This window comes from Aotus nancymaae, unplaced genomic scaffold (genome assembly GCF_030222135.1).
Source record: "Aotus nancymaae isolate 86718 unplaced genomic scaffold, 86718_ANA_hifiasm-v0.15.2.pri h1tg000059l, whole genome shotgun sequence".
NCBI lineage: Eukaryota > Metazoa > Chordata > Mammalia > Primates > Aotidae > Aotus > Aotus nancymaae.
Genome location: NW_026988473.1, coordinates 50,665,303 through 50,681,981, shown reverse-complemented (window position 1 = coordinate 50,681,981; position 16,679 = coordinate 50,665,303). Strand labels below are relative to the sequence as shown.

Genomic DNA, 16,679 nt, shown 5'->3' with positions numbered 1-16,679 from the left:
TTTCTTTTTCTTTTTTTTTTAAATTCTCTTTCCAATAATGGCTATAGGCAATATTTATTTTTTTAAGATGGAATTTCACTCTGGTAGCCCAGGCTGGAGTGCAATGGCACAATCTCTGCTCACTGCAACCTCTGCCTCCTGGGTTCAAGTGATTCTCCTGCCTCAGCCTCCTGAGTAGCTGGGATTACAGGCATCTGACACCATGCCCAGCTGATTTTTTTGTATTGTTAGTAGAGACAGAGTTTCACCATGTTGGCCAGGCTCTGGAGTAGCTACAATTATAGGCACACGCCACCACACCCGGCTAGCTAATTTTTGTATTTTTTTTTTTTGAGACAGTTATTTATTTATTTATTCATGTATTTGAGATAGGGTCTCACTCTGTAACTCAGGGTAGAGAACAGTGGTGCTATCTCGGCTCACTGCAACCACCCGTTCCTGGGCTCAAAAGATCCGCCCACCTCAGCCTCCTGAGGATCTGAAACTACAGGCACACGCCACCAGGCCCAGCTAATTTTTGTATCTATTTTGGTAGAGACAGAGTTTCACCATGTTGCCCAGGCTGTCTCAAACTCCTGGGCTCAAGCCACCCTCCTTGGCCTCCCAAAGTGCTGGGATTACAGATATGAGCCACCGTGCCCAGCAAGAAATAAATTTCTGTTCATTTTAAATTACCCAGTCTGTAGTATTCTGTTATGACAGCATGAACTGACTAAGGTAATTTCCAAGGTCGGGCACGGTGGCTCACGCTTGTAATTCCAGCACTTTGGGAGGCTGAAGCAAGTGGATCACAAAGTTGGGTGTTTGAGACCAGCCTGGCCAACATGGCAAAACCCCATCTCTATTAAAAATACAGAAATTAGCCGGGCGTGGTAGTATACACCTGTAATTCCAGCTACTAGAGAGGCTGAGGAAGGAGGGTTGCTTGAACCCAGGAGGTGGAGGTTGCAGTGAGCTGAGATCATAGCCCTACACTCCAGTCTAGACAACAGAGCAAGACTCCATCTCAGGGGGAAAAAAAAATCTGAATAGGCAGCCTCTATTTTTTTTTTTTTTTTTTTTTGCGAGGGCGTCTCACTCTGTCCCCCAGGCTGGAGTGCAATGGTGCAGTGTCGGCTCAATGCAACCTTTACCTCCCAAGTTCAAACAATTCTCCTACCTCAGCCTCCCGTAGCTGGTACTACAGTCACGCACCAGTATACCCAGCTAATTTTTGTATTCTTAGTAGAGACGGGGTTTCACCATGTTGGCCACGCTGGTCTCAAACTCCTGAACTCAGGTGATCCGCCCTCCTCAGCCTCCCAAAGTGCTGGGATTACAGGCATAAGCAACCAAGCCTGACCTATTTTTTCCTAATTAATACAACAAATATTCATTAAGCACCTACTATATAAAGCTGTGTTCTACCAAAGCTAAGAAATTTGCCTACCTGACTATAAGATGGAGCAGGGACCCCCTTTTTAGGGGCCTGCACACCCCAAGCATGGAAATAAAGGAAAAATGTGAGTTCCTTCAAGGAAAATTCCATCGCCCTAGCTAGCCCTAGAAGTGACTAAACAACCTGTTAAACAAGACAGTAGCCTAAAACAATAGCCAAGGAAATTAGCTACAGAGATGTTTGCTTTCCCCACACAAATTAAGGATAACATCTTAAAATTCTTCCCTGAGTTGCCTTTCAGAATTCAGACATCCACTGAAGATCAACACCTGACACACAGACCTCAGATAAAAGGGAAGTAAAGACCAAAAGTTAACCATCGTTTTTTGTTTTTGTTTTTGTTTTTGTTTTTTTTGAGATGGAGTCTCTGTCATCCAGGCTGGAATCCTTGCTCAGTACCCTGCAGTAAAAGCCTTTCTTTCAATAACTGCAAATCTCAGTGTAGATAACTGGTTCTACTGCACTGGACAAGCAGACTCCAATTTGGTTTTACAACAACTCTGAGACAAAGGAGTTTATAATACAGTTCTAAAATGTCTGCATTTTCTTCCTTTTTTCTCTTTTTTCTTTTTCTTTTTTTTCTTTTTTCTGAACATAAATGACTTGATGGAATCGTCTGCATTTTCATAATAACCTATGGCTTTTAAAACCAAGAAAAATAAAAAATGTTTTTAATAGTCATTATCAAACAAATACTTTAGGAAAAACAAGGAGAGAGACACATGAAGGGGGGGAGAAAACACCAAACTCTGTAAGATATTTGCAGAGGTTTATTTTGAACCAATATGAATGATCATGGCCCAAGGAAAAGTCTCAACAGGTTCTGAGAAAATGTGCCTGTTCAGTTTTGGTTTACGAATTTTGGATGAAGCTGCCAGGTAACCAAGAGAATAGATGGTAAATGTCTCTTTTCAGAACTTAAAAGGTGTCAGTCTTAGGTAATCTCCTAAATCTGGGAAAGCCCTGTCTGTATTAATGGAGATTCTCTAAAGATGCAAATTTCCTCCACAAAAGACAATTTTGCAGGGCCATTTTAAACATCTCAAAGAAATACATTTTGGGGTAAAATATTTTTATTTCCTTCAGAGTCTGCTATCTGTCATGTTGATGCTATTTGAGAGTCAGGATGGAATTTGTTATCTTTGTTTTGTCTTGTTTTTGAGACAGGGGCTTGCTCTGTTGCCCAAGCTAGAGTGCAGTAGGGCATGATTTCATTGAAACCTCTGCCTCCTGGGCTCAGGCAATCCTCCTACCTCAGGCATCCCAAGTACTTAGTTCTATAGGTGGGTGTCACCTTGCTTGGCTAATTTTTGTGTTTTTTGTAAAGACGGGGTTTCACCTTGTTTGCCAGGCTGGTCTGGAACTCCTGGGTTCAAGCAATCCACCTGCCTCAGCCTCCCAAAGTGCTGGGATTTCAGGCATGAGCCACAGTGCCCAGCTGAAATTTCATATCTTATTGCCAAGGAGTCTCTTTTATCAGTCATATGATCTCCATTTTAATATTAATGGTGGTCATGACTTAAAGGGAGGTTGGCCATACCTCATTATACCCCTTTCCAAAAGCAAGAGGGAAGCTGAGGTAAGAGGATCCCTTGAGCCCAGGAGTCCAAGACCAGCCTGGGCAACATAGTGACACACTATCTCTGCACAAAATTAAAAAATGAAGGCCGGGCATGGTGGCTCACACATGTAATCCTAGCACTTTGGGAGGCCAACGCAGGCAGATCACGAGGTTAAGTGATCAAGACCATCCTAAAGAAATAAAAAAAAAAAAAAAAAAAAAGACCATCCTGGCCAACATGGTGAAACCCTGTCTCTATTAAAAATGAAAAACCTTTGTCAGGTAATGGCCACAAAAAAGAAAAACATTAAAAAAGGAAAAAAAAAATGCAAAACTTAAGCAGGGGCAGTGGCGTGTGCCTATGGTCCCAGCTACTCGAGAGGCTGAGGTGGGAGGATTGCTTGAGCCTGGAAGTTCTGGGCTGTAGTGCGCTATGCCGAACGGGTGTCCGCACTAAGTTGGGCATCAATATGGTGACCTCCTGGGAGAAGGGGACCACCAGGTTGCCTAAGGAGGGGTTAACCAGCCCAGGTCAGAAATGGAGCAGATCAAAACTCCTGTGCTGATCAGCAGTGGGACTGCACCTATGAATAGCAACTGCACTCCAGCCTGGGCAACATAGTGAGAACTGGACCCTGTCTCTATAAATAAAAAAATAAAAAAAGGGCCAAGTGAGGTGGCTCACACCTGTAATCCCAGCAATTTGGGAAGCCAAAGCTATAGTCCCAGCTACTCAGGAGGCTAAGGCAGGAGAATTGCTTGAACCCAGGAGGCGGAGATTACAGTGAGCCGAGATTTCGCCACTGCACTACAGCCTGGGTGACAGTGCAAGACTCCATCTCAAAAAAAAAAAAAAAGCAAAAATTAGCTAGGTGTGGTGGCGTGCGCCTGTAGTCCCAGCTACTCAGGAGGCTAAGGCAGGAGAATCACTTGAACCCAGGAGGCAGAAGTTGCCGTGAGCCAAGATTGCACCACTGCACTCCAGCCTGGTGACAGAATGAGAGTCCATCTCAAAAAAAAAAAAAATGAGCCGGGTGTGGTGGCATGTGCCTGTGGTCCCAACTACCCAGAGGCTGAGTGGGAAGATAACTTGAACCCGAGAGGTCCAGGCTGCAATGAGCTGTGATTGAGCCACTGCATTCCAAAAGGAGAGGGGTATAATAAGGGATGGCCAAACCTCCCTTTGAGTTATGGCCTGGAAATGTAGTTTTTCAGGTTTCTCTGGGGTCCCCTTAGACAAGTTGGGTGTCCATTCAATCAGTTGAGGGGCTTAGGATTTTACTTTTGGTTTACACACCTAACTTACCTAAAATAAAATATTTAGTTTTCTTCAACAATATAACAATATACCCCAAAATTAGTATCTATCTTCACAACTAGGCTAAAACATTATTAGAGGGCCATTACTCTAAAACTACAAAAAGAAAGAAAAAGGCATCAGAGACAACACACCTAAAAAAAGAACCAAGTCCTCTGACATTCCTGGAAAGTAATTCTAATGTATTCTAACCAAAAAAACATGTAATTGTTTTTTAATACTTTAAGCTCTGGGGTACATGTGCAGATCCTGCAGGACTGTTACATAAGTGTACACATGCCATGGTGGTTTGCTGCCTCCATCCCCTCAACCCCCGTCACCTACATTAGGTATTTCTCCCAATGTTATCCCTCCCCAATCTCCCCACCCCCTACTATCCCTCCCCTAGCTCCCCACCCCGCAACAGACCCCAGTGTGTGATGCTGCCCTCCCTGTGTCCATGTGTTCTCATTGTTCAACACCCACCTATGAATGAGAACATTCAGTGTTTGGTTTTCTGTTCTTGTGTCAGTTCGCTGAGAATGATGGTTTCCAGATTCATCCATGCCCCCGCAAAGGACATGAACTCATCCTTTTTTGTGGCTGCATAGTATTCCATGGTGTATATGTGCCACATTTTTTTTATCCAGTCTATTACTGATGGGCATTTGGGTTGGTTCCAGGTCTTTGCTATTGTAAACAGTGCCACAATGAACATATGTGTGCATGTGTCTTTGTAACAGAATGATTTATAATCCTTTGGGTATATACTCAGTAATGGGATTGATGGGTCAAATGGAACTTCTATTTCTAGGTCCTTGAGGAACTGCCAAATCGGGTTTATCCATTTATTTTCTTACAATCGTGGCCTGTGATTATTTTTCTTTTTTTGTTTGTTTTTAAGACAGGGTCTTGCTCTGTTGCCCAGGCTGGAATGCAGTGGCTCAATCACGGCTCATTGCAGCCTGGACCTCCCAAACTCAAACAATCCTCCTACTCAGCCTCTGGAGCTGAGGCACATGCCACCCCACTGGGCTTTTTTTTTTTTTTTTTTTTTTTTGAGAAGGAGTTTTGTTCTTGTTACCCAAGCTGGAGTGCAATGGTGTGATCTTGGCTCACTGCAACCTCCGCCTCCCGGGTTCCAGTGATTCTCCTGCCTCAGCCTCCAGAGTAGCTGGGATTACAAGTGCACACCACCACGCCCAGCTAATTTGTTTGTATTTTTAGTAGAAATGGGGTTTCACCATGTTACTCAGGATGGACTCAATCTCCTGATCTCGTGATCTGCCCACCTCAGCCTACCAAAGTGCTGGGATTACAAGAGTGAGCCACCACGCCCAGCCTCATTTTTAAATTCTTTGTAGAGACAGTGGCTCACTAAATGTTGCCCAGGCTAGCCTCAAACTCCTGGGCTCAAGGGATCCTCCTACCTTAGCTTCTCAAAGTGCTAAGATTACAGGATTGAGCCATCACACATGGCCCAATAATTATTTCTAAAACATTTCCTCTTCTGTGTTCATGCCTTTAAAATAAATCCTAAAAGTTTCTTAGGTGTTTTCCACATCATCTTATTATCAAGAATATGGCTAATCAGAAGTCACAGCCAGCCCCCAAACTACAACCGCAAAACATGCAAATTACAGGTTACACTGAGGGATTTCTGAGGTTAGCAGATGCAAATCTTTTTTTTCCTTCAAAGAAAACAGACTCAGGCAAAAAGCATAAAACATCCCAATACCGTCACAGAAAAAAAAAAAAAGTTTCTTAGAATCAAAACCCTAGTCACTATCTAGTCTAAGAAAAACATTTCCAGAACTGATAAAGAGCGGGGAAAGAGCAAAGAACAACCATTGTTGTTGACTACAATTCTGAAAACAAGCGAGCTGCCTCCTCTACTGACACAGCTCCTCTATTGCAATGTGGGCTGCAGACTGAACCACAAAGAGGCCACCCTACAGCTCTGCATTTCAATGATTACATGACTGCTTCAGTTTTCCCACACCTATAATTTAAAAAAATAATAATAATAGACAGCAGACAGAAGATCTGGATTCTAACAGATGTTTCTTTTTTTTTTTCTTTTTTCTTCAAAAGCAAGCCAGTGGCAGAATAACAGATGTTTCTAACTTGGTGAGTAACACTGGACAAAAAAATTTATTTCAAGTGGAGCTAAAAAAATTAAAAATCACTTAAAAGTACATTGTAAAACTACAAAGTTATTTACAAATATTAATCATTACCATCTGTCAAATGTGGTGGCTTGAACTATCTCTGATTTCCAGCTCTGACATTTTTTGATTCTGTGACCGACATAAACAAATGTACACCAGACTTGGTGGCTCACACCTGTAATCCCAGCACTTTGGGAGGCCAAGGTGGGCAGATCATCTGAGGTCGGGAGTTTGAGACCAGCCTGACCAACATGGAGAAACCCAGTTTCTACTAAAAATGCAAAATTAGTGGCGTGGTGGCACATGCCTGTAATCCTAGCTACTTGGGAGGCTGACGCAGGAGAATCACTTAAACCCAGGAGGCAGAGGTTGCAGTGAGTCGATATTGCGCCATTGGACTCTAGCCTGGGCAACAAGAGCAAGACTCTATCTCAAAAAACAAAAAGAAAAAACAAATGTACATGCATTGCTTGGCCAACTGGAATAGTTAAGAAATCAAGGAATCCTGGCCAGCACGGTGGTTCATGCCTATAATCCCAGCACTTGGGGAGGCCGAGGTGGGTAGATCATCTGAGGTCAGGAGTTTGAGACCAGCCCAATGACCAACATGCTGAAAATCGTCTCTATTAAAAATACAAAAATTAGCTGGGCATGGTGGAGGGCGCCTGTAATCCCAGCTACTTGGAAGGCTGAGGCAGGAGAATCACTGGAACCTGGAGCCAGAGGTTGCAGTGAGCCAAGATAGCACCACTGCACTCCAGCCTTGACAACAGAGTAAGATGCCGAGGAAAAAAAGAAAGAAGGGGGGGCGGAGGGAGGGAGAGAAAGAAAGAAGGAAGGAAGGAAGGAAGGAAAGAGGGAGGGAAGGAATGAATTCAGGAATCCCACACTCACAGATGAATGAAGCTCAATGAGAGAAACCTCTACAGACTTTTCACTGCTTAGGCCTCTAAGCATTCGATGAAAGCATTTTAGGCTAACCCAACTAGTTGACACGGTTTAAAGCAGACCACAGACAGCCTAGCAAAATTTTAACCTGACTTACTCATCACACAATGAACAACAAAAAAGAAAAAATAAAAATTACTAGCCTGGTACTCTTTAACAGGAAGCTCTACAAGAGATTCCATGTATGACAACAAGCAAATATCAAAGAAAGCACAATATTTGAGAAACACAATGATCTAAACTATACCTACTGCCATCTTATTTCCTGAGTTATATCAGATCTCATGAAGGCATACTGAAAACAACTGGACATCTGTCTGGCACATACTCTCATTTTCCATACCAGAATTCTGCCACTCATAAGACTCAACCCAGGATTCTACATACTCCAAACTAAAATCAGCAACCATAGAACATTTGGAATGTGGCATCTGACTAACATCTGCTTCACTTAATAATTTTTAAGAACTTGAGAATGGCACTGTGGCTAACGCCTGTAATACCAGCCCTTTGGGAGGCCGAGGCAGGCAGATCACAAGATCAGGAGATCGAGACTATCCTGGATAACACAATGAAACCTTGTCTCTACTAAAAATATAAAAAATTAGCCAGGCTTGGTGGTGTGCGCTGGTAGTCCCAGCTACTCAGGAGGCTGAGGCAGGAGAATCACTTGAACCTGGGAGGTGAAGGTTGCAGTGAGCCGAGGTTGATGGAGCCCACTGAACTCCATCCTGGGCTACAGAGCGAGACTCTGTTTCAAAAAAAAAGAAAAAGAACTAAATCTAAAAATCTGGCAGTAATAGCCTGTGTTTAATCACCACTGAATTTGGCCAGGCACAGTGGCTCACGTCTGTAATCCCAGCACTTTGGGAGGTCAAGGTGGGTGGATCACCTGAGGTCAGGAGTTCAAGACCAGCCTGGCCAATACGGTGAAAACTCCGTCTTTACTAAAAATACAAAAATTATCCGTGGTGGTCAGTGCATGTAGTCCTAGCTACTTGGGAGGCTGAGGCAGGAGAATCGCTTGAACCTTGGAGGCAGAGGTTGCAGTAGCCAAGACTGCACCACTGCACTCCAGCCTGGGCGACAGAGTGAGACTCCACCTCAAAAACAAAAACAGGCAAGCACAGTGACTCACGCCTCTAATCCCACCACTTTGGGAGGCCGAGGTGGGCGAGATCATCTGAGGTCAGGAGTTCGAGACCACCCTGACCAACATGGAGAAACCCCGTCTCTACTAACAACACAAAAAATTAGCCGGGCGTGGTGGCGCATGCCTATAATTCCAGCTACTCAGGAGGCTGAGGCAGGAGAATTGCTTGAACCTGGGAGGCAGAGGTTGTAGTGAGCCAAGATCGCGCCACTTCACTCAAGCCTGAGCAACAAGAGCGAAACTCCATCTCAAAAAAAAAACAACACTGAATTCCACAAGGAAGTCAGCAGCTTCTGAAAGGCAAGCCTCTTTCTCACTGGACACTAGGCCATCTTCAGCAGGAACCTAAAACATATCAAGTATAGGTTCCTCCATGTGTACCCAGGTTCCTGAGAGACCTCTAAGACCACCTGACAGTAATTCAAATCAAGGGATAGCAACAGGATTTTGTTGTTGTTGTTATTTTTTGGTTTTTGGTTTTCGTTTTTGAGACAGTGTCTCACCCTATTGCCCAGGCTGGAGTGCAGTGGCACAATAATGGCTCATCACAGCCTGAACCTCCCTGGACTCAGTTGGTCCTCCAACCTCAGCCTCCCAAGTAGCTGTAACTACAGACATATGCCACTACGCTGGGCTAATTTTTCTATTTTCTGTAGAGACAGGATCTCGCCATGTTGCCCAGGATGGTATCAAACCCCTGGCCTAAAGCCATCCTCCCCCACTTCGCCTCCCAAAGTGCTGGGATTACAGGCATGAGCCACCACGCCTGGCCAAAACAGGAATTTAGAAGCTGGGCCAAGCCCAAGTACACCTTCCAACACAGATAACCAAACAACAAGCTTATAAAAGGATGTAGGACTGGAAAAGGTGTTATCAAAGGAGGCTTTAGGCAAAGAAAACTTTATTTTTAACCTAGGAAGGAAGGAAGGGCTGAGCAGACTCTAAAATAATTTGGTTTAAGCACAAAACACTGTGACTCAGGATTTCCTCCTAAGAAGAGAGTTGAAGGGCCCCAATATCATTAAAGTAAAATCCACTAGGCCAGATGCAGTGGCTCATGCCTGTAATCCCACCACTTTAGGAGGCCAAGGCAGGCAGATCACCTGAAGTCAGGAGTTGAAGACCAGCCTGACCAACATGGTGAAACCCCGTCTTTATTTAAAAAAAAAAAAGTAAAATCCACTAATCTCAATGTTATCCTTTCTACCTGATGGAGTCAAGTCGGGTTCTCTTATGTTCTAAGAATATACAGTCTCAGCCAGGCACAGTGGCTCACGTCTATAATCCCAGCACTTTGGGAGGCCAAGTCAGGAGTATTGCTGTTCAAGTTGTTCAAGACCAGCCTGGGCAAGATGGTGAGACCCCATCTCTACAAAAAATTAAATAAAAATTAGGCAGCCAGGTGCGGTGGGTCATACCTATAATCCCAGCACATTGGGAGGCCAAGGTGGGCAGATCACTTGAGCCCAGAAGTTCAAGACCAGCCTGGGCCAATTAGCCAGGTGTAGTGGTTTAGTTCCAGCTACCTGGAGGCTGAGATGGGAGGATCACCTGAGCCCAGGAGGTCGAGGTTGCAGTGAATCATGATTGCACCAGTGCACTTCAGCCTGGGCAACAGGGTCAGACCCTGTCTCAAAAAAAAACAATGAAGCTGGGCACAGTGGCTCATGCTGTAATCCCAGTACTTTGGGAGGCAGAGGCAGGCAGGATCAACTGAAGTCGGGAGTTTGAGACCAGCCTGACCAACATGGAGAAACCCTATCTCTACTAAAAATATAAAATTAGTTGGGCATGTGGCACATGCCTGTAATCCCAGTTACTCAAGAGGCTGAGAAAGGAGAATCACTTGAACTTGGGAGGCGGAGGCTGTGGTAAGCTGTGATAGCACCACTACACTCCAACCTGCGCAACAAGAGCAAAACTCCATCTCAAAAAAAAACAATGAAAAAAAAGTCTCAAAAAAAAGTCTCAAAAATTCTCTCTCTCTCTCTCTCTCTCTCTCTCTCTCTCTCTTTTTCTCTCTCCCCCTCCACTGCCCCCCCAACTAAATTTAGCTTATATTTTAACTACCTTGGGCTACTCTGTAATTGTTTTCTGTGTGTGGGTTTCATCTCCTGATTTCTTACTTGTTCTACCTAAAAAAAGAAAACACATAACCTAAGAACTCTCAGTACTACAGTAGCCTTAACTTCTGGAAGTATCCACAGATATCTGAGCTAAGCCATAAGATTTTGAGTTTTGCTGCAGCCAGTAATCTGGGCTTCAGAGGAGAGATGCCTTTATAAAATGACCACACAAATCTGCCCAGAATCAACCAGACTGGTAGAGGAAGATGAAAATTAAGTTTAGTCCATACTGACTCCCAGTTTGTAACTGGCTTATCAAACTTTTTATAGCTACTTCATCTCTGGGGATATAAAGTAGCCTTTTCTTCTGCTAAATAAGAAGTCTTTATTTAAAAGTCTTGGCTGGGCGCAGTGGCTCAGGCTGGGCGTGGTGGCTCACGCCTGGAATACAAGCACTTTGGAGGCCAAGGCGGGCAGATCACCTGAGGTCAGGAGTTCAAGACCAGCCTGACCAACATGGTGAAACCTTATCTTTAAAAAAAAAAAAAAAGAGAGAGAGAGAGAGAGAAAGAGAGACTATTTCAGTGTATTCTCAGTTTTCTAACTTACTTAGTTCATACAGGACACTGGCCAGTCTCTCATCTATCCTTATCCCTACCCTCTTCTCTTCAAATCCTGGCAAGAGCCACTGCCCAGAGCCTGGGAAAACTGGAGTACCAGATGAAAGAAACTAGGATACTTATATCTCAATGCTAGGTACAGATCAGTTCAGAGGAACTTACAGATTCCAAGGTAAGAAATAGGTCACAAGCATTTGGGAACCTTAATTCTCAAGCAGAGACAAGGAAAATAAACTCATGAACCCCATTTCATTGTAAAGCCTTCTCCTGTGGTGGTAATCATAAGAAGAAACAAAGAAAAAGAAGACTCACCAGGACATTCGCCCAACAGAGAGGTAGAAAAAGAAACTGAACTCCACTACCATCTGCCTCCCCACATAGGATATGCCAGAAATAATGGAAAACATAAATCAGAAGCAATTCTTCCAGATTTGCTTACCTAGATGACAAGTTCAAAAAGCCAACAAGCAGATACCATGTCCTAAAAGTGGCTAAAGTTGTGCTTCATTCATAGATTAGTTGTGCTGCTTCTCCTTCCAACCCAAAGAACTTTCTCATGCAGAAGACAAAATTAATTTTCACACCTTCAATTCCTTGCACAATAAAGAATTACGTTACTTGCCTAAATGCTGAGTCTGCAGAAAGGGAAAGAGGTGACAGAAAGAGATTCCTATAAAACCCAATTATCTCCATCTATATTAAATACAGCAAGCTCTATGCTTCTTTGGGGTTTTTAATTTTTTTTTTTTTTTAAGTTATATTTGTTTATTTGAGACAGGGTCTCACTCTGTTGCTCAGGCTGGAGTGCAATGTCACAATCTCAGCTCACTGCAACCTCTGCTTCTTAGGTTCAAGTGACCTTCTCACCTCAGCCTCCTGAGCAACTGGGACCACAGGCACACGCCACCACAACCAGCTAATTTTTTGTACTTCCTATAGAGACAAGGTCTTGCCATGTTGTCCAGGGTGGTCTCAAACTCATGGTCTCAAGCAATCCTCACAGCTTAGCCTCCCAAAGTACTGGGATTACAGGTATGAGCTACTGTGCCCAGCCTCTATGCTTATTTGTTGCAGAGAGGAATGAATCTTAACCTTCCTCTACAAAACAAGGAACACTGAGTATCTTTGATTTGCTTACTCTGGGTTCACTTTTTAAGAATGTAGTTGCTACCTGAGCTATATAAGCTAATTTGTGTGGAGTGTACCTTCTTAGAGACTCAATACCTTCTTGGAGAACCTGGGTGCAAATTACAATTTCCCGCAGTTTCACTGAGTATCATATCATCAGTTTGGGAGCTACAAGGCAGGCTGAGGAGAGAAAATGCACCTTGGAGAGTCTCAGGAAGAACCTGCAAGGAGCTATTTGTATTCTGTTTTGTTTTATTCAAAGATTCCCTCTGGGAACAGTGGCTCACTCCTATAATCCCAGCACTTTGGGAGCCAGAGGTGGGTGGATCACTTCACATCAGGAAATTGAGACCAGCCTGACCAACATGGTGAAATCCCATCTCTACTAAAGGTACAAACATTAGCCAGGCATGGTAGCACGAGCTCATAATCCCAGCTAGTCGGGAGACTGAGGCAGGAGAATTGCCTGAACCTGGGAGGCTGGGAGGCAGAGGTTGCAGTGAGCCGAGATTGTGCCACTGCACTCCAGCCCTGGCGACAGAGTGAGACTGTGTATCAAAAAAACAAAACAAAAAAACAGATTCCCTCTGGATAGTTCAGATTCCCCTACCAAGCCACCAGAAATTAAATGAAGGAGGGACAAATATTCATACACTGTATAATCTAAGGCCACCTATTGGATATGTGGTCTCGGCATTCCACTACTGCAACCACATTTAAAAAAACAGAAAATACCCTTCTTTACACATTTTATACAACTCATCCCCTTTTATTATCCCAATAAACTTTCATAGGGATATAATTTTAGCTTGCCAAAAAGCCAGATAATTAACACATATTCATTAAAAGAAATATTAATCCCTTTTAATGAAATGTTGAAAGACAGTTTTTATTTTCCCAGCCATTGGGAGCCTGAGCTGGGTATATCACCTGAGGTCAATGTTGAAAGACAGTTTTTAAACATTTCTGAGAGTCTATTTGGTAAGATTATTTTTATTTACATTGTTTTTTATAGATGAGGACCCTGACAGGGTTATCTCTAACTTGCTCCTAATCACAGAGATAGTCAATAGTAGAGCCTGATGTTACCCCAAACTCACACTCTTGCTAACAGTTAACTTCCCAGCTTCATTCTTACACTCTTATCATTTGTAAAACATTGTATTTTCTCATACCAAGTGTTCACACAATTTGACAGTCAAAAGCACAGCATAAAAAAACAACAGTTTACTCCACCTCCTTAAAGTTTCTTTTATTGAGAAGAATTATGTTGTTTTTAATATTCCTCAACATGTTAGTGTTTTCTAAAGACCTCCAGCCAGGCCAGTGAGATGCAGTTTAACCTCATGAGAGGAGCACTGGACCAAGCAATTAACTAGTGGTATGCAGGCCCCACTGTCCTTCCTGGGCCTCATTTTACTATCTGAGGTCCCTTCCAATACCAATACCCTGAACCAAATTCCAAAAATTACACCAAAGTCACAAACTTAATACATATGAAAAAGATGAAAAATTAACATCTGTATGGTAAGAATTTGAAGACCTTAAAAGATGAACTTGAGCTCACGCCTGTAATCCCAGTACTTTGGGAGGCTGAGGCAGGTGGATCACGAGGTCAAGCGATCGAGACCATCCTGGTCAACATGGTGAAACCCCGTCTCTACTAAAAATACAAAAAAAAAATTAGCTGGGCATGGTGGCGCGTGCCTGTATTCCCAGCTACTCAGGAGGCTGAGGCAGGAGAATTGCCTGAACCCAGGAGGCAGAGGTTGCGGTGAGCCGAGATCGCGCCATTGCACTCCAGCCTGGGTAACAAGAGCAAAACTCCGTCTCAAAAAAAAAAAAAAAGATGAACTTGAACAATTACATACCCATCAAAACTAAAATTTTTAAAAATAAACTAGAAATAAAACTACCCCAACAAAAAGCCTAATATTGATTATATTACTGCTTCATATTTTCTCCACCTGCTATTAATTTGAGGAAATAGCTTATTTTTTCTAACCTTGTTAAAGCATGAATTTATCATGCTTTTTTTTTTCTTTTTTCCCAGACAGAGTCTCCCTCTATCACTCAGACTGGAGTGTAGTGGCGCAATCTCAGCTCACTGCAACCTCTGCCTCCCGGGTTAAAGCGATCCTCCCACCTCAGCCTCCCGAGTAGCTGGGATTACAGGCCCGTGCCAACACGCCCGGCTAATTTTTGTATTTTCAGTAGAGACAGAGTTTCACCATGTTGGCCACGCTGGTCTCAAACTCCTGACCTCAGGTGATCCGCCCGCCTTGGCCTCCCAAAGTGCTGGGATTACCCGTGAGCCGCTGAGTGGTGAGCCACCGCGCCCGGCCTAATTTTTTTTCATAAGAAACACTGGACTTTTTCTGGTGACCAAAAACAAAACAAAACTGTCTTGTCATCCTCTGAAGCAAAGTAAGATTAGTCAAGAGGATAAAGGGCACTTTCGGGAGAGAAACTTTACAGTTGACAGAAAAGTGGAAAGGAGTTTCCCTCATCAGAATGACACAACTTTAAAGTACAACCCAACCAACTTCCACCCACTTGAAACCCACTAACTGGACACTCCAGACAAAAACTTATTTTCAAAACTGCTGCAATTCAAAGACTCCAATGACGGTGCAGTGGAAAATTCACGGGGACTGTATAATTTTGACACCCTTCTGCAATGAGTGCCAAATGTGGTCAGGCCCCCATCTTCACTCCTCCCATCACTTTCCCTTTGAAAGATAACCTGAGATGCATCACAACCAAGCCTCTCCAACTAGGATGCTGCCCTTTTATTCACAAAACGTGTCTGGCCTCATAAAAGACACAAATTACTTTTCAAAAAAAATCATGGCCCCGGAATACAAGCCCTTTCCGGGGCTAAGGGAGTTCCCACTCTTCTTGGTGCCGCCCAAGTTCACTTTATTCATATCCCATCCAGACGCGCAGAGCTGCAATCTGTAGGAAAACTCAGGGGGGCCAGCCCAGAGCTGGGTTATAACGGTTTTGAGGAACTGGTATCACAGGCTTCTTGGGAAGAGGCCAGATAAACTCACCAAGTTTTTGTTTTGCTTTTTTTTTAAGTCTGGGTGGAACTTACTTTCACCAGGACGTGGGACGCCTTCCCTCCCTAATGAGTACTGGAGGACAAGCTTTCCTTTATTTTATACGAAGTCACTCACCCTACACCAAACTGAGAACACAACCCTCCCTCTTGCTGGTCTCCGAAGACGTGCCCACAGCGCAGCGGGCTGTAGATTTGGACCCCTCAAGGCTCAGAGCCCCTCATCCCGTTTCCCCGATCCAGCCCAACGCGCCCGCCCTGGTCCTCCCGGCCGACACTCGCCCGCTCCCGGGACAAAGCGGGGCTGAAGGGAGGTTTCCTCCGGGGTCCCCCCACCACAGCGGGAGCGGTGAAGCGGCCCCGAGCTCGGCGCGCACTCACCCGACAGCTCGTCCGGCTCCAGCCCGGTCTCGGTGTCCAGTCCGCAGATGACAAAGTAGTCCGCGAAGCGACTGGGCGCCGAGCCCCCTCCGCCGCCGCCGCTCATGGCGCCGGGGCCGAGACGGACCCGGCCGAGCGGAGCGGCACGAAGCCCCCGCAACCCCGGCGCCCGCCCGCCCTCAGGCCGCCCCTCCCGCCGCCGCCGCCGCCGCCGCCGCTACCGCGGCTCGGGCCGCCGCCCCCAGCCCTGGCCCTGTCCTCTCGGCCGCCGCGGCTGCCGTGACGGGGCGGGGGGGCACCGGGCCACCCCGCGCCGCATCCTGGACGCCCTCCCCTCTGCGCCGCCGCCGCCGCCGCTGCCGCTAGCCGAGAGCGCCGCGGCCCAAGCGAGCCTGAAGAAGGGCGGAAAGCGCGGGGACAGCCCCCACCGCGGCCCCTCTCCCGCCTCGCCTGCGCAGGCGCCGTCCGGGAGGGGGCGGGCTCGTGGCGGAAAGGATGACGTGATGCTCTTCGGGCCCCGCGGGCCGCAGCTTCCCGCGGTCGCCGCATCGCGGCCGGCGACTGCTTGGTCGCCCGCAACTGCCACCCCTCCTGGGATTGCGACTCTTTTAGGGAGGGCTGAGGAGGTGCGAGAAGAGTGGGCGCAGCCTGCAGAGCCGGGCACCTGGCACATGCTCTGCCCCCAACCACCCACCCAGCAACCAGAGGTCCAGAGATCTTAGCGCGGCCTTGCCATGGGGATGGGGTCGCACGGCTGAGCTCAGAAGCCCACTCAATCCTATCTGCAGCGTGTCAGCCTAGACCCCAGACAGGGCCTTCTCCCTGTCCCCTCTTTTGGCAGGGGCAGATGAG

At 45.5% G+C, this 16,679-nt stretch overlaps 1 protein-coding gene across 3 annotated transcripts in view; it reads right to left on the bottom strand.

Moving 5' to 3' along the window:
• Positions 1-16,228, bottom strand: part of DENND5A (DENN domain containing 5A) — a 118,215-nt gene extending 101,987 nt beyond the window's left edge. For all 3 annotated transcript variants that reach the window (XM_021675138.2, XM_021675140.2, XM_021675141.2), the window contains exon 1: positions 15,828-16,228. In XM_021675138.2, coding sequence (XP_021530813.1) covers positions 15,828-15,933 — 106 coding nt within the window. In that variant the 5' untranslated portion in view covers positions 15,934-16,228. The remainder of the gene's footprint in view (positions 1-15,827) is intronic.
• Positions 16,229-16,679: the final 451 nt, after the last annotated feature.